Raw genomic sequence first — 19,456 nt, 5'->3', positions numbered from 1 at the left:
AATTCTCTCTTTCTAGAGCTGTAGTTCTCTCCAAATAGTGGTGTTTCTGCTAGCACTAAATTCACTATCAGGCCTTTAAATTCTTACCACGAAGCTTCTACACCCACTGCTCTGCTGAAAAGTGCTCTTTAAGGGCACTAATGGCAAATCTATGGGTTTCATTCTGTTTTCTTAAGATTTTATTTATTTGAGATAGGGCAAGAGCAAGAGAGAGCATGAGCAAGAGGGAGGGACAGAGGGAGAATGAGAAGCAAGCTCTGTGTTTAAGCAGGGAGCTGGACACTATGCTCAATCCCAGGACCCAAAAATCATCACTAGAGCCATAGGCAGACACTTAACCAACTGAGCTACCTTGGCACCCCAGGTTTGTTCTGTTTGTACTCTTCTTCAAATTTCAATATTTTTCAGTGTGTTAATTCAACTGTCATTGAAATTTTATTTCGCTTCCTTTCTCTGTTTTTGTTTTTGTTGTTGTTGTTGTTTTTTAAATTTTATTTATTTATTTGTCAGAGAGGGAGAGAGGGCAGGGGAAAAGCAGGCTCCCTGCTAAGCAGAGAGCCCAGTGAGGGACTCGATCCCAAGACCTTGAGATCATGACCTGAGCTGAAGACAGCTGCTTAAATTGACTAAGCCATCCAGGTGTCCCCCTTTCCCTGTTTCATGAATATCTCTTTTTCTTCCCTTTTCCTTAAATTGGCCATGTTGGCCAAACTATGACACCAGGTCCTGTCTGTCCAAAATTTACCTTTTCATGAACTCCTATTTCTAGCTTCCTGCTAAATAGGTCCCAAATATTATGCCTCGTTACTTCAAAAGCAATGAGTCTTGTAAAAACCCTTTGTATTTTTAACAGATGTGAAGTCTTTCTTCAACATCTTTGTTTCTGCCAAAAGTAGCATTGACGTATTTGGCAAATACGTGTCCAATGCACGTGCCAATTGCACGTGGCAAATGCAAACTGGTGTCCAGATTTAGGCTGGCATTCAGCCTCTTACACCTAATTCCACTCTGCTCACTTTACCTTGTTCGTTTGCTCTCCTCAAATATGTCATCTGTTTATCCTTGACAAAGACTGTCATTGTCCCCCAAGCATATCACATACATTTCTGTCTTTCAAATTTTTTGTAACTTTTCTATAACTTTTCATTATATGTTTTATTTATTAGCCAACTCATTCGTGGGAATTTATCTATCTACCCTAGTCTTTGATAATATAATCCCATCCCAAACAAAGTTAAGTACAAAGGGGAATGGTTTAATGATACCCGATTCTAGGTTTAAATTAACAACTAATCTAGGTATGTATCCTTGGATAAGTCTCTTAATCTCTATGAGCCTCATTACTTATGCAAAGAAAGAATACCAAATAAGATATATGAGTAAAGTGCCTGTCACAGTAAAATAAATATTAGGTACATTAATATTATCTGTATTGCCCCTGACAATTTTCAAATGGTGCATTTTTTCATTTATTTCTGTCTTCACAATTAGGCATTAAAGACAACTATCATATGATCTCCCTGATATGAGGACATGGAGAAGCAACATGGGGGGATTAGGGGGATAGGAGAAGAATAAATGAAACAAGATGGGATTGGGAGAGAGACAAACCATAAATGACTCTTAATCTCACAAAATAAACTGGGGGTTGCTGCGGGGAGGTGGGGTTGGGAGAGGGGGAGGGGATTATGGACATTGGGGAGGGTATGTGCTATCGTGAGTGCTGTGAAGTGTGTAAACCTGGCAATTCACAGACCTGTACCCCTGGGGATAAAAATACATTATATGTTTATTAAAAAAAAAATTTGGAAGGGGAGGCGAACCATAAGAGACTATGGACTCTGAAAAACAACCTGAGGGTTTTGAAGGGTCAGGGGTGGGAGGTTGGGGGAACAGGTGGTGGGTAATAGGGAGGGCACGTTTTGCATGGAGCACTGAGTGTTGTGCAAACAATGAATACTGTTGTGCTGAAAAAATAAATAAATTAAAAAAAAATGAAAAAAAAATACAAGACCAAAAACATTACAATACAAAATAGTTTAAGCAGTTTCCCTATATAATAATACTCTGTAAGTGTTATTTCCATCCTACTCACCTGTTTGCATACACAATGTCTTGTAATAGCACTGTATCTGGTCTTACATACTTCTTGCTGGCTGACTTAAGGCCCTTGATCTGTAACAGAACTAATTTTCTTTCTTTGAGATTTACAGACCACTGGCCTTGGGGAATAAAGGACCAGAATGCTCCCAGGCCACAGAGGCCAGCAAATCTGTTTGAAGCCCCCTTAGCTTTCTGATTAGCCCAGCAATCTTTTAGCCAAATGTTTTTCTTTTTTAAGGTCACATGAATGACTTTACTGACTTTCCTTTGCACATCTGTACACTTTGCCCCTCTTTGCAGAAAGAACAGAGCTCTCTTGCAACCCGCCCCCCCTCTGGTTACCAAGGAACAGATCTTTTTGCAAAACCCACCACCACCCCTGCCCCACGCACCAAGGAACTAGAACTTCTTGCACAACCTCCAAACACTGAAATGACCCTGTAGCTGACATCATTGAGTCTACACGTAATCAAGAAATGTCACAGACCATTGGGATGTCTGGGTGGCTCAGTGGGTTAAGCCTCTGCCTTAAGCTCAGGTCATGATCTCAGGGTCCTGGGATCTAGGCCTGCATCCGGCTCTCTGCTCAGCAGTGAGCCTGCTTCTCTGCCTACCTGTGGTTTCTCTCTCTGCCAAATAAGTAAATAAAAAATCTTTAAAAAAATAAAAAAGAAAAGAAATTTCACAGACCACTGCACTCCTTTACCTGATTAAAGGCCTTTAAAAATCTCTGGGTCAAGCAGAAACCTGAGAGTTGGCCTTTGGCCAAGAAACCACCTTCTCCCCAGGTGGCCAGCCTCCTGAATAAAGTTTATATTCCTTTCCAATCAAAACCTAGCTCCTGAGTATTGGCCTTTCCAGCAATTGGCAGCTGAACTTGGGTTTCCGTAACATCTGACAAACAAACATTCTGTGAGTTTCTGGTTTGTGTTTATGGTGATATTTAGATTACTGCTTAATTACTTCACTTCAAAGAGGAAAGATCTTTGTTCTCCCTGAAAACAGAATCCAAACAAAATCCAAACAAAACGAATGGGTCAAGGTTTTATTGGGATATACAACCTCAGGGTTGCAAAACTGAGGAGAAAAGGGAAAGGAGGCTAGGAAGGAGGGAAAGCAAGTATCAGTTAGTACATTTGTGAGCTGCTCACAGCTTAACAAACACAACTGGTAGTTTAGTAATGAGAAATGTCTTCCAAACAGACCATGTGGAACCCCACTGTGGCTCAGATCTGTCCATCAAGGGGATAAATGGGAAAAAATTATCTGCCAATACATGTTCTGTTTTCAGAACTCAAATTTTGTATCACTGTGCATTATTTCTTTCTCTCTTTCTCTTTCTTCAAAATTGTGTTAACCTGCTCTACTTAGCCAGTCAGTAATCCTACACTCTAGTTCAGGGAAACTCTTACCATGTCTACTCAGAGGGCAGAGGTGCCCCTCCACTAGGACCCAGGATCTCTTGCCTAACAAGCCTAAAGTTGTAGAGAGCAAAATACACATTCACAAGTGAGATACTGCGGGTAACAGTGAGACTAATCCCAAATCTTTTTTTATCCTCCTAACCCATTAGTTCTAACAACTGGGGATGCAGAATTAAATATCAGCATTGATTTAATGCATATACTATATCTTGTAGTACCATGTCCCAGCCATGTGTGATATTATGTCCAAAGCTGGTGCTTCATTCAAGCCTTGGACATGCTATTCTACCATCTTCATGCCAGATGTTTAGGGGGCGTATGGTAAGACCAATGAATCTCATGTTCAGGAGGGCATTGTTGTATCACCTGTTCTGTAAAACAGGTTCCTTTTTCTAAGGAAACTTTGTCAGTCATAATTTTGTCAGTCATACTGTATAATTGGATCAGGAATTCTCCAGGACATAGGATGATGCTGAGGATCCAAAGATGTAAACCTATGTCCAGAATATGTATGAATTCTGGAAAATATGAATGTCTGCTTCCTGCAATGTAGAAGTGGATCTATAATGCACTTTCCCACTGGCTAGCTTGTCTTCTTTAAAGGATTGTGCCATATTAGGAATTAGCAGTGATACAACTAGATCAGCTTTGTTGAGGGAGAGCTCATGTTTTCAGACCTGTGTATAATTTCTATCTTTGCTATCATGGTCATCTTTTTTGGGCCCATTGTAATACTAAGATAGCTAAGGAAAGAAGATAACTCATGTGCATGGCATAAATTACGTTGAGAGCCTCCTCCATAATGGATGCTGCCTGTTAAGCATTCAAGAAAGATTCTTACTTTATAATCACTCCAGGGGACTTACTGATCTAAGTTGCCCCACTTCTCCTTGCCACTGATTTTTTCCTTCCAGGCTTCTCACAAAACTGTCAGGCTATATGTCAGTGCTCAGAAGTCAATGTATGATTTAGATCATCTTTCTCTGCTCATACAAAGTAGGCACCTAAGTTTACTTTCCACAGCTTTGCCTATGAAAACATTTCCTTTCATCGCTATCCTGGCTAGCACTGGTATTCCATGCCAACCATTCCTAAACTAGGACTGAATTCCTTCCTTTTCTATACATTTATTATAAGGCACCCCTGACGCCATCCATGTGAATTGAAGAATAGGAATGCACTTACTAGAGATTTTTAGACCTTGCTCATGCCTGGTTATAGTGCAATGCTTCCTTAGGAAAATTGCACTCTCCACTGGAGAATTACCATCCAGTAAATTTAATAACACCAAAACAATTTTCATAATCTTTGAATGTTCCTTGGTTAAATGCTTGGTCATCACTTGAGCCCAATAGTGTTCCAAGACTTGTTTTTTCAAAAAGAGAATAATTCTTGATTGCACTGGGTAGTCTTGCTACAGAACTTTAGAAGTTGGAACTATGATTTTATCACTGAAACTTGACAGTCTTCCCAACATTCTTATTGACCATGGCTCTAGAACTAACTGAATGTCAGGTCAGGTGGTGCAAATGGAGAGAAGCTTACACAGTAACTGGGATTTGCATACTCTATCTCCATTAGAAACATATAGCCATTTTTGCTTTTGTTTCCTTTGCCTTTGGAAACAAAAGCGAAAATGAACTTTTGGGACTTCATCAAGATCTGCACAGCAAAGGAAACAGTCAACAAAACACAGAGGCAACCCATGGAATGGGAGAAGATATTCACAAATGACAGTACAGACAGAGGGCTGATATCCAAAATCTATAAAGAACTCCTCAAGCACAAAACAGATAATCATGTCAAAAAAATGGGGAGAAGACATGAACAGACACTTCGCCAATGAAGACATACAAATGGCTAACAGACACATGAAAAAAATGTTCATCATCACTAGCCATCAGGGAAATTCAAATCATAAAACCACATTGAGATACCACTTTTCACCAGTTAGAATGACCAAAATTAACAAGACACTAAACAACATGTGTTCGAGAGGATGTGGGGATGTGGAGAAAGGGGAACGCTCTTACACTGTTGGTGGGAATGCAAGCTGGTGCAGCCACTTTGGAAAACAGTGGGGAGATTCCTTAAGAAATTAAAAATACAGCTACCCTATGACCCTGCAATTGTACTACTGGGTATTTACCCCAAAGATACAGATGTAGTGAAAAGAAGGGCCATCTGTACCCAATGTTCATAGCAGCAATGGCCACAGTCATCTTGGAAAGAACCAAGAAGCCCTTCAATGGATGAATGGATAAAGAAGATATGGTCCATATATACAGTGGAACATTATGCCTCCATCAGAAAGGATGAATACCCAACTTTTGTATCAACATGGATGGGACTGGAAGAGATTATGCTGAGTGAAATAAGTCAAGCAGAGAGACTCAATTATCATATGGTTTCGCTTATTTGTGGAGCATAAGGAATAACATGGAGGACATGGGGAAATGGAGAAGAGAAGGAAATTGGGGGAAATTGAAGGGGGAGATGAACCATGAGAGACTGTGGACTCTGAGAAACTGAGAGTTTTAGAGGAGAGGGGTGTAGAGGGTTGGGTGAGCCTGATGGTGGGTATTGTGGAGTGCATATATTGCATGGAGCACTGGGTGTGGTGCATAAACAATGAATTCTGGAACACTGAAAAGAAATTTTAAAAATAAATGAAAAATTTAAAAAAAGGAAACATATAGCCAACCACACATAGACTTGAATCATATTCCCATGACCTTTGAAAAGTTCAGAGGAAACTAATAAATGTTGTGCCTCATTTTCACTGGTTGGATATATGAAGGACAATGACTTGCTATCTAGAGAAGTTCTCCTGCTATACTTGAGACTATAAGATTATTGAAAAGTCCACAGATGCAGCGGATCCTTGCAAACTTATGGGATTTAGCCCTTGCCTTCTGGCATACAGGAGTCTTGCTAGGTCATCAAAAATATTTGCCACTTCCTAATCACTGAATCGGATTAGTATGATGATATCAACAGGGTGGCTACCGTAATGCTCTGTGGAATGTCAGGACAGCCAAGGCTTCTGTAGACCCTATTATGGCAGAAAATAGTTATAACAAGAGTTCTGTGATTATAACAATGTACTGCCACCTTTGTGGTATAAAGAGAAACTTATTTTGTTCTTTCCTGATAATGAGAATTGAGAAGAAAGCTTTTTTCCAGTCAGTAGCCAGATAATAATGCTCCTGGGCAACTAGGAGGTTTGTCCCATACCTGGGAGCACTACCTAGGTCGGGCTCCATGCCTGAGGGGAGGCACTCTTCCTCTTTCCAATCCTTCCTGAGTTTAGCTTCTGTTTATTTCTTCTGGCCAACTCCTGGCACTCTTCAGGCCAACTCCTGGCACTCTTCAGAGATGAGTGACAAAGTACTAATCTTGTAATTTTGATGGTTCTGCATATGACTTCAGTTCTCTGCTAATGGCATTTAAAACTAACATTGTACAATGTACGGATGGATAGTAAAATTCATGCTAGTAGCTTAAAATTTTATTATTTTTAGCAACTAAAAAGCAAATAGCAAATAAAAAGGACCAAAGACAAATAAAAAGTGAGACAGTAGAAGAAAAGAAAAAGCTCTGCATGTATCTTTAATAGCATTTTTTTCATGCTCCTTTAAAAAGAGGCTCTGCATTCACTTTGCATTGTGCCACACAAAGCATGTAGCCAGGTCTGGCTCCAGGAGATTCTAATACATTCAAAAACTTGAGAACCACTATTCTAACACATCAGGGAATTAATGAGAGAGCTCTGCCAGCTGTTAGCATATCTTAATTACACATTTATATCTCAGAAGATAATCACAGAGAAGGTCTTATAGAACCATTGTACCCACAGTGAGACAAAACTTCATTTTCATGCAACTTCTATAGGCCCCACTATACCCAAAAAGCCATTATGACATTTCAATGTCACCACAAACCTCTTATCAAACAGTCCTTAAAGGTATCTAGTTTCCCTTTCTCAGTGCTCATCTATCCTAGCAAAGGCTGCAGATCCACTGGGGGAAGGATCAGAGGGAAATTTATTGTATATACTTGTGGTGGTATACTTCGCAAGAGCTCTCATCGGAAGTTAGTAGATTCTGAATCTGTGAACCTATATTGATCTAGAGATTGTATGGACTAGAATTAGTCATTTCAGTAGCTAATATCCAGTATCTTATTCCCAGCTATCACGTTTTCTTCCTCTTCAAAGGAAGCATTCCCTGAGAAAAAGCCCATCACTCTAACCCCAACATACCTAAAGATCAATTCCATAGATTCATAGGGATCTAGGAAATCTATATGACAGGCAGACCACCCTGCTCTTTATTTTTATTATATGCATCTTGCTTCTGATGATTAACTGCTCCCATCTAGACTCTTCCATTCTGGAATATCAATATTTCCAGTGATATTAAACTCCAGGAAGGAGACAGCCCTTCTAACTCTGGCTTCTTAATAAAATGGTGCCCCCTTCAGCATCATTTTCCAGGCCCTTCCAAGAAGCATAAAATGAAGAGATATTCAGCCCTTTAAAAGAATCCCTTTTATTTTATTTTTTTATTTTTTTTTAAGATTTTATTTATTTATTTGACAGAGATCACAAGTAGATAGAGAGGCAGGCAGAGAGAGAGAGAGGGAAGCAGGCTCCCTGCTGAGCAGAGAGCCCGATGCGGGACTCGATCCCAGGACCCCGAGATCACGACCTGAGCCAAAGGCAGAGAGAGAACAAGAATGGGGGAGCAGGAGAAGGAGAGGGAGAAGCCAGTTCCCTGATGAGCAAGAAGCCTAAAGCAGGACTCAATCCCTGGATCCTAGGATCATGACCTGAGCCGAAGGCAGACACTTAACCAACTGAGCTACGCAGGTGCCCCTAAATAATCCATTTTAATATTTCCACCTCCTTCTGACTTCTGTTGTCTTCCTCAATAATACGCTAATAAAGTTCTAACATCACCAGCTCATATACAGTAGGGCATAATCCTATTAAAATCAACTCTTAGCCGGTATACTGAATCCCAGATAATGAGTGACTGACTGGCCAACATAAATAAATTTTCTTCATTTCTACATTCCTTCACCCTGACCAGTTTTTGTTGTTGTTGTTGTTTTTACTTATTATTTAGTGTCTTTATTTTGTTTTGGTTCCCTCTAGCTGCCAGGTAGTAGGACACAAGCCTTAAATAAACTCTTAATCCTATGGCTACTCTTTAATAGATCTTATGATATCATCCCAAGGCAAGGGGAAGGGGAAAAGTGAGGTAAGGGGCTTGGTGGGAGTGGGATCAGGTAGGCCCTATGGTGGTGTTAAGTTCTTGGTGTTAAGTTCTCCACACATGATCCCACAAGATCCCACATGCCCTTCTTCAACAAAGACTGCATTAAAATGTCTTGTTAAAATTATATATATATATATATATATATATATATATAATGCAATTTATATAAAAAGTTATATAGTTTTCTATCAAGCAATTTTAGGTAAAAGACCACATGATTTTATCCACTCGATATACCCTAAGGCTCTTAATACGCAATGGTAAATTTACATCTTTGCTGTAACTTTCCTGTTATCACAAATTTAAAAATATTTGCAACATGATTGGTTATATTACAAGTTTGGAACTATGTATAATGCTTTTGGTTGAATTACCATCTATCCATATTATCACTGATGTTCTAGTAGTTTTTATGGGATTCCACTAAAATTCAGGGTGGTAGAATGTAGGAATGAAGAAAATTTATTTATGTTGGCCACTCCCTCATTATCTGGGATTCATGGTAGTTCTTGACTCTTTTTACTGCATTTTATTTATAAAATATAATAATATTCCATGGAATTATGTTTGGCACCAACTTTTATATTTAATGCATTGTATTTAAACATACATGTTGTAATGTAGCTAATGGTTCCTTTATTTTCAGAGAGAAAATGGCATGCACTAAATTATTTGGCAAACTGGAGGAAAATTTATTATTCATTTATATAACTACTAAGGGGAATTATCCTCTTTATTCCAGTTATTTTACATAATGTATACCCTTTCGTTCATTTCCATTTTACAGTTTTTTTTTTTTTTAAAGATTTTATTTATTTATTTGACAGAGAGAGAGGTCACAAGTAGGCAGAGAGGCAGGCAAAGAGAGAGGAGGAAGCAGGCTCCTTGCAGAGAGCCCGATGCGGGGCTCGATCCCAGGACCCTGAGATCATGACCTGAGCCGAAGGCAGCGGCTTAATCCACTGAGCCACCCAGGCGCCCCTCCATTTTACAGTTTTCATGGGAGAATTTTTATAGCTTGCTTTTCATTTTTACTTGACTTTTTTTGACAACAATTACAATTATGTTTGCTGTATAAAAATTTTAAAATAGGTTAAATATAAGAGAATATACTGTGCTGTAATTTTTAACGTTGGTTGTAAGCAGCTAGTAAATTAGTCCAACCCAGAAGGAAAATACTTTAAATCCTTTTATTAAGCAATAAATGAATGCAAAATTATAATTAAAAATTTACATGCTTCTAGAGACCATTTAGACCTTAAGATTGCAAAATTGCAATGTATTCTTTGTTGCAGAATGCTAGTGCTGCTTTTAACTGCAAACTAATCAATGTGGTTATATAAGCAACTTCCATACTCATTCTTCCTTTTCCTTTCTTCACACTTTTTGCCCCAACTCTCTGGCTATTTTAGATTATGCATATAACAGGTTTTCCTGATGAATCATTTATGCTTACAAACATAAGAACAAGAGACTGTATAAATACAGGTTGACAAAACAATACTTTCTGGTCTTGAAAAAATTTATTTTCTGTTATGATAAGGGATAAGCTTTCTTTCAATTTTCTGTAAGCACAGAATGAGCACTACCGTATACATTTTATGCACCAAAGAAGATTCTTTTAGTCAATTTTCTGAAAGGTGTTCTTGCAAGGAAAACAGAATATTTATTTATTATCTTGTGTTAAAATTCTATTTTCTTGCAAAGTTGTAGAGGATCATTATTTTTATGTTTTTATGAGGCATTGTAATTCCTTTAAGAAAAAGTTTATGTGATCAGGGAGGTGTCCTGGACACTTGGCTGCAGTGAAAAGAAATAGTTCCAAAGTCTTAGGTATGCTGTGGCCTCCTGATGTAGTTGGCAATGATACCATTTCTCCCTGGGCTGGCACAAATATGTGCCTCTCATAAAGACTGTGCAGAGATTTTTACATTCCTCCTAACTTTTCTGTCTGCTGCTATTCTCTATGATATCTATAAGACACCGAAAAATACTGATGTAGAGCAATTTATGAAGAAGGTGGGGGAGGGGGCGGGGATCAGGTAGGTTTGGACTCTATCAAGGAGTAAATGTGCCTAATATTAAATTATAAAAATCAAATACTACTACTCTAATAATTTATGCATGCATAGTATTACACAGTGTGCAAAGCAGTTAATAGGTTTGGGAATGATTAGTTACTTTTCTGTTAAGCCAAAAAAATGGAAGTAGAACTGTTTAGCTGACCAGCCTGTTTTTTTGGTAGTCAAGTTTATAAATGATTTGTACATGCTCCCCTCTTCTATGTATTAGTAGATAATATATATTGCATATTTATGTTTTCAAACAGTATATTTCCAGTATCAAAGGTAGACCAAATTATTACAAGTGTTGAAGAATCCAGTGGAAATAATTGTTTAGTTTGCATAACATTGTAAACTTAGGGATTATTTCCTTCTAAGTTCAATGTGCTCAAAAGCAAATCAAAAAAGGTTTACAGACTAGGTGTTGTAACAAAACCCACTTTCAAAGTGAGGATATGATATTTTGGAATAATGAAATGCCTTTGTCTGGGAAACCCTGACCAGAGAGTATTAGGATGGGATCTTTCTCCAGTCCTTCTAACTGAAGAATTATTGCTCTTCCCACCATAATTTCTAAGTTATCTTACCCCTTTAGCAATATTTTGTCAGAAAAGATGATGTGAAAATGTATGAGTCACAGACTCGTATTTTTAAAGGAACGTAAAATAACAAAATTATCTTTTGTTCCACATAATAATTTTGAAAGATGCCCATGAGAAATAATTTCTGATACTGGACACATTTTTGGAGTTATTATAAAATGTTTCATTTTAACATTTATACTCTAATATTTTGGGGGGAAAAAGTTGCTACCACTGAAGTAACCACACTTAATAGATGGAAAAGACTTAATAAAAAAGTTGGTAAACTGCTCACTTTAGTCTGGCAGATTTGGATGTCGGTCATTTTCCTATAGCTAAAGAAAACTCAAAAGAATACATATATATATATATATAACAAAATATATGTGGCCATTACAATATACTGTTATTAAGAAAGGCTCTGATACATAATTCAAATACATAAAGAATTCTATTCCATAGTCATTTCCTAAGCACTAACAACACTGACAAGAAAAACAATGTTATATACATTGATAACTCCTTGAACATTGTTTTCCTCATTTTATTATCTACATAGTAGTAATTATATATGTGTGCATATATACACACCAATACAAACCATATATGATTGAAATTAGATTTTTATACAGTGATTGCTTAAATGTTTTTTCCTGCATTTATTTGGAAAATGTTCTTGGGAAAGATTAAAAAGTTGTATATAAACAAACACAGAGTCTGTAAGAATATTTTTTATTTTTGTTTTATTTGTTCTCATTGTTGAAAGAAAAAGAAAACAGTGCATGTATTTCAGGGGAAGATCAGCAAAAATTTTATATTTTACTGTAGCATCGTTTTCTGGTTTTGAAGATTAAGATCATTTAGTGAGATTAAAGAATGATAGCTCTTTAGCCTTTAAAGGGCACGAGAGAAGACAAAAAAATAAAATCCTCAATATTTGAATAGCTGATCAACAGAATTAAAAATTGGAATTAATGTAAGAAAATTATAAGGCAGATTTTACTTCAAAATGAGGCAATTTTCCGACAGGGCTACTCAGCAATGATATGGGCTTTCTTATAGGATAATGGGTCTCCCATCTTTGAAAATACTCCCATCATTGAAATATATAGAAAAGTATATGGAGCATACATTAAACTAAGTAACTTCAACGATTGTTTCCAATTTGAGATTATATGAGGTCATAGCAATTCTTGTTTTTAAACCCGTTTTAAATCATAGCCAATGATATGAGAATTATACCATAGGCCAGCAACATTTCTTTGGTGCTCTGTGGACTATGAATCCATGAGAATCTTTTCTTTGTTTGGAGAATTGCTCTTCCAGAGAGGAAAGCTGTATATATCCTAATTCAAACTCCTCCTGGGCCTCCTTTATTCCCCTTTCATTCTTTTCCTTTGACTTCATTAAATCCCCCATTTTTTTCTCTCCTCCTCATAAAATATGTATATTTCTCTTATAACATTGTAATTTCCTTCTTATTAGAAAGTATGTTTCTTAGGAGCCAGAACTCTCCTTTTCAGTCGCAGTGTTCTTTAGTATTATGAACATACTGGGTAGTGGAAAAAAATACTCGAGGAAGTTTTGTTGACTAAATGATCAGTAAAGAAAATAGGGAAGACAGAGCAATGTGAATGTAGACAACACATCTAACAATAGGAGGCTAAGTAAAGGGTAGACTGAGAGGCAGAGTAGTATTGGCTAATGCCTCTGTCATACTTGCTGAGTGTCCGATCCTCCTTTAAGCACAGTAAATTTAATTTAATCTTCACACTTAATCCTCACAACAGTGCTTTACAGTGGATACTATTTTTATCCCATTTACAAAGAATCCAACTTCTTCATAACACAACCAGTGGGTAGCAGGGTTGGGATCTAAATCCTGACCAACTCTCCAAGTCAGTAGTAATATGTTGATTCTCCATAATCACCATGCAACATCATGAAACTCAGATATACCAAGAAAGAGGTGGAAACAGGCTCAGGGGAACACTTATGAATTAGGGTGCATACATGTTGCATAGATCAAAGTCATTTTCAATGCACATTTTATAGGTGTCCCATGTGTGGTAAGCTTTTGATGCAAATCCATTTTGTTCTTCTCACTACAGTTATCCAGGACCATATGTTAGGTGTTCAGGAAATCTATATAGAATGAGTTATTGAATAAATTTAAAGTAAAGTTATTGTACAAAAGATAAATAGGCCAAGGAATTTTGATGCCTCTCCCTACTTGTTCTCACACATGGAGTTAGCTAAGGTGCACAAACAGGGTTAAGGAAACTCGTGTGAATTTATATTTTTTCTTTAGTGAATCAAACATAATGAAATTAAAACAATTTCCAGAAGCTAGATTGCAAAAAATGGGAAAATGTTAGGCAGGATGCCATGAAAAGGAGACTTGATGGAGAAAACAAACAAAAAAGAGCAAAGAGAACTTTAGAACTCCAAAGTACATACAGAAAAAATAATAAACAACATAATATATGAAACAGTATGAGAGATCCAATAATATCTGATATTAGCTCCTAATGTCCAGTTTATTTATAGCCGTTTTTACAAACCACGTGACTTATTCCCAAAAATGATCTGAGAAACCTTACCTCTGTCTTCCTTGGAACTGAGACCTGGGAGGAGGTGGAACAAAAGAGGCAGCCAGTCAGATCACTGTCTTCTCTAACCATATATCTGCCACCAAAGCCTCTCTGCTAGCATGTTAGCATTTTAAACAAGTCATTTTAAAATTGTGTTTGAAAAATGCTGCGCTGTTGTGTACTATTTCAAAAATTTTATTTTTCTCCTCAAAGATCACCAACACATCTATTCAATAAATACGTACTGTTCACCTGCTATGTGCCAGGATCTAGCTATGCATGGTTAATTGTCAAGGTGAATTTGTCTCAAGAAGCTTAAAGTTGGTGATAACACCCCTAAGGGCACTGAAGATTAAGCCACAGTTTGGTAACTGCTGTCTCAGAGACACTAAATACCATGCACTGTGCACGCATGGTGGATGGGGTAGCCAGATCCAACATGAATGAACAGGCCTCAAGAGTTCCATATATAACAAGTAGCTTTTGAATTGAATCTTGGAAAATGGTAGAAATTAGGAAAACAAAGTGCATAAAAGTCATTTTAGGGGCACCTGGGTGGCTTGGTTGTTAAGTGTCTGCCTTGGGCTGGGGTCATGATCCCACGGTCCTGGAATCGAGCCCCACATTGGCCTCCCTGCTCAGCAGGAAACCTGCTTCTCCCTCTCTCACCAGCACTGCCCACCTCCCCGCTGCTTGTGTTCCCTCTCTCCCTGTCTCACTCTCTGTCAAATAAATAAATAAAATCTTTTTTCAAAAAAGTCATTTTAAGCAACAGTTGAGTGAGGGGGGCCATGTTAAACAGGATGGCAAACTGAAAAAGTAATGGTGACTAGAACACAAGAGAAGTTAAGAACTGTAGTCTTCAACTAAGGAAGAGGTCAGATCATAATGAATTCATGTACTTAACCAAGAGATCTGAACCAAAAGACAAAAGGACACCAAACCAAACCAAGCAAAAACTTTAGAGGAATGCCCTGAAATTTATGTTGTAGAACTATCATTCCAGCATGATTATAGAGGATATAGTAAACAGGCTAAGAATAGAGTCAGGCAGAGTAATTAGAAGGTTATGGCAGCAATCTGGAAGAAAATAAGTGGGAATCTAAATTAAGCCAGAGAAATTGTCATGAGAGGAGGGATGTATGAGAGGTAATAAAAGGGTGGAACATATATGCTTTGGGGACTTCTAAGGCCTATCTGTCCTGTTTTTTTTCTCTTCTAAATAAACAATGATTCATCTTATAGTGTTACTTACTCCCTACGTAATTTCATTCCTACTTTCTGATTCATGTATACATAGTCTAGCTTTAAAAAATTTGAAATGCTATTCTCTTCACAGTCACCAAATCTTATATAGCAATCCACTTGAAACTTGAACATTTAATCACTTAGTACATTCTGCCTGCATCATAAAGCTCAACATTATAATCCTCCAGTTATTACAAGATCTGTGCTGTCTCTGATACATTTACACTTCAATTACAATTACAATGCTTTCATTTTAACAGCTTCTAGTTTCTGAAGGATTAAGTCTCAAGGATTATGTTCTAATGAGAACAAAGGTTATTGACGACTTTTCTCATTTCTTTCTGAGATGCTTTCCCAGCTAAATCAAAGTGAAGCCAAATTTATGCCAAGATGTTTTCTCCCTGCAGGAAAACATAATGGAAGTTATGAGAAATCAAGAGTTTTTACTGCTTCCAGCTGAGGAGCTCCATAAACTCCTGGCCAGTGATGATGTAAATGTTCCTGATGAAGAAACTATCTTCCATGCATTAATGATGTGGGTCAAGTATGATATGCAGAGGCGATGCAATGACTTGAGTATGCTTCTTGCCTTTATAAGACTGCCACTGCTTCCACCACAGGTAATTGCATGGGATGCTGTGCTAACAGCTACTCTGTACTGAAAAATCCTATATTAAAAGTAACATCAACATGTAAATAAAACTTACAATAATTTAAAATAAAAATAATAATACCCATACAGCATTAGTTAAAATAATAATGTTCAATTGATACATATTATGGTATACACACATGCACATGCACACAGACTTGAAAGTAGAAAGTCCCTAAGTTTTATGCCTCTCCATTACTATTTTCTTACAATTGTTTAATTCTTTATAAAAAAGTGACATCATAACCCATTTATTCTTCTTTTTCACATTTTTGTTTTTTAGTTCTAAACCAATACTCCTTCTAGGAAAATTTGGTGATGGAAAATGATGGGTGATGGGTCTGAAGCTCATCTCTGCCATATATTGACTCATGTTCATATGACTATGAGAATGCCACTTAATTTCTCCGATATCCAATTTCTTCATCTATAAAATAAAATTGTACTACCATACAAAAGTTTTGTGAGAATCAGATGAGACAATACATGTTAAGTACTTAATCTCATTATAGTATCTAGAAGATTTTTAAAACATTACAATTAATTCCCTGCTTCCCCGTTTTGGAGATCAATGGATCTATCATCTATCTATCTATCTATCTATCTATCTATCTATCATCATCATCATCTGTTTATCTATCTATCCATCCATTTCTATCTTTCTATCCTACGATGCAATAATATGATAATTCTCTGATGAAAACACATCCTTGGGTTATATATTAACACTCAATACATAGGATTTCTAACCTCAATAAACAGATAAGACATATTACTGAATCATACACAGTTATGAAGTTAAAGCGTTTAGCAGTTGGAATTATGGAATCCTTAATAACTGGAGCTAAGGAGAATCCAGACACCAAGTGTACCAACCACCTCATTTTACTGATGAATTATGTAGGACGGTGAACTGGTAAGAACAAGTTCATTCAGCTTGTAAGAATAAGAGTAACTATTTTTCTCTGATTATTATGTCTTTAAATTGTGATATTGCAAAATTATCTATGCACAGCAATGTTAATCTGGGGTTTTGCCTTCTAAGTCCATCCAGAAATAAGCCTGAAGGTTGCTCCTACCTCAGAAATGGTAGGTAAAATTGTGTATACATTTTGTCTGGGAGATGTGAGGGGCCTCTAGTATTCACCTGATCCTTCATTTGGCTCCATACTACCATCAACACTTTCACTAATCCATATATTACTAAGAATGTAAGACAGAGAATTAGGACATTGGGAAAGAATGACAGACAAGAACATATTAATAAGTGAAGTGAGAATTATGGTCATATATTAAGTTTGGAAAGTAAAAAAAAAAAAAACAAACCAAAATTGGGAAAACAAATGAAGCTTTATAAATAAAGGAATAATTCTGTTTCACTTGGCTGCTGAAATGAATAAAGCAGTAAAAACAGAGGAGAAAAATTTATGGAAGTCCTGCCTAAGCAAATTATATGAGCTTATCTTAACACTATGATCTTAAAAGGAGGAGAAATGCATTTAGGTAACTAAACAAAAAATAAATTTTGAATCCAAGCCCTGGATTTTTCTGAATCTTCCATCCTAGGTTTTAATGCCAGGTATCCTTAGAGACTGGGGATTTTCTCGCAGGATAGAAATGGCCAATGAACACTATTAGCCAATAACAGGTAGAAAGCCATTAACCACTGATAGATGCTGTGGCAATTGGTACCTTAGACCACTGCCCACCCATTCCAACTGTTTGTTGAAATGTGAGGAGCTTTTGGGTTTTCCACAGGAAGTACTATGTCATCTGCAAAGAGTGAGAGTTTGTCTTCTTCTTTGCCAAATTGAATGCCTTTTATTTCCTTCACCCCACAATTTCTAGAACTCATGCAACAATTCAGGAATGTGGCAGTATACAAAATCAATGCTCAGAAATCAGTTGCATTTCTGTACACTAATAATGCACTAACAACACGACTGAAGAAAGAGAAATTAAGGAATCAATCCCATTCACACTTGCACCCAAAACCATAAGATACTTAGGAATAAACCTAACCAAAGAGGTAAAGGATCTGTACTCTAGAAACAACAGAACACTTATGAAAAATTGAAGAGGACACAAAGAGTTGGAAAAACATTCCATGCTCATGGATTGGAAGAAAAAACATTGTTAAAATATGTATCCTGGGCACCTGGGTGACTCAGTCGTTGGGCATCTTCCTTCAGCTCAGGTCATGATCCCAGAGTCCTGGGATCAAGCCCTGAATTGGGCTCCCTGCTCAGCAGGAGGCTTGCTTCTACCTCTCCCACTCCCCCTGCTTATGTTCCCTCCCTCATTGTCTCTCTCTGTCAAATAAATAAATAATCTTTTAAAAAGTAAAATAAATTAAAAATAAATAAAATATGTATGGTGCCTAGAGAAATCTATACATTCAATGCAATCTCTATCAAAATAACATCAACATTTTTCACAGAGCTGGAACAAACAATCCTAAAATTTGTATGGAACCAGAAAAGATCCCAAACAGCCAGGAGAAGTCACAATGCCTGACTTCAAGCTATGTTACAAAACTATGATCATCAAGAAAGTATGGTACTAGCACAAAAATGGACACGTAGACCAACGGAAAAGAACAGAGAGTTCAGAAGTGGACCTTCAACTCTATGGTCAACTAAACTTTGACAAAGCAGGAAAGTCTATCCAATGGAAAAAAGATGGTCTCTTCAATAAATGGTCCTGGGAAAATTGGACAGCCATATGCAGAAGACTGAAACTGGACCATTTCTCCTACACCATACACAAAGATAAATTCAAAATGGATGAAAGATCTCAATGTGAGACAGGAATCCATCAAAATCCTAGAGGACAACACAGGCAGTAACCTCTTCAACCTTGGCCTCAGCAACTTCTTGCAGGACATATCTCTTAAGGCAAAGGAAACACAAGCAAAAATTAACTATTGTGACTTCATCAAGGTAAAAATCTTCTCATGGCAAAGGAAACAGGCAATAAAACTAAGAGGCAACTTACAGAATGGGAGAAGATATTTGCAAATGACATAACAGATAAAGGGCTGGTATTCCAGATCTATAAAGGACTTATCAGACTCAACACTCAAAAACAGATAATCCAGTTAAGAAATGGGCAGAAGACTTGAACAGACACTTCTCCAAAAAAGACATACAAATGGCCAGCAGACAAATGAAAAACACTCCATATCACTAACCATCAGAGAAATACAAATCAAAACCACAATGAGATACAACCTTACACCAATTAGAATGGCCAAAGCTGACAAGACAGTAGACAACAAAGGATGGTGAGAATGTGGAGAAAGGGGAACCCTCCTACACTGTTGGTGGGACTGCAAGCTGGTATGGCCACTCTCGAAAACAGTGTGGATGTTCCTCAAGAAGATAAAAATAGAGATACCTACCCTACAACTCAGTGACTGGACTACTAGGTATTTACCCCAAAGATACAGATGTAGTAAAAAGAAGTGACACATGCATCTCAATGTTCATAACAGCAATGTCAAT

At 37.2% G+C, this 19,456-nt stretch overlaps 1 protein-coding gene across 1 annotated transcript in view; it reads left to right on the top strand.

Annotated features, from left to right (window-relative positions):
• The window catches only part of KLHL1 (kelch like family member 1), a 393,822-nt gene that overhangs the window by 225,499 nt on the left and 148,867 nt on the right, over positions 1–19,456 (top strand). The window contains exon 5 of the mRNA XM_045978113.1: positions 15,706–15,918. Coding sequence (XP_045834069.1) covers positions 15,706–15,918 — 213 coding nt within the window. The remainder of the gene's footprint in view (positions 1–15,705; positions 15,919–19,456) is intronic.

The sequence above is a fragment of the Meles meles genome, chromosome 14 (genome assembly GCF_922984935.1).
Source record: "Meles meles chromosome 14, mMelMel3.1 paternal haplotype, whole genome shotgun sequence".
In the NCBI taxonomy this organism is placed as follows: domain Eukaryota; kingdom Metazoa; phylum Chordata; class Mammalia; order Carnivora; family Mustelidae; genus Meles; species Meles meles.
This window is presented reverse-complemented; position numbering and strand designations above follow the sequence as displayed.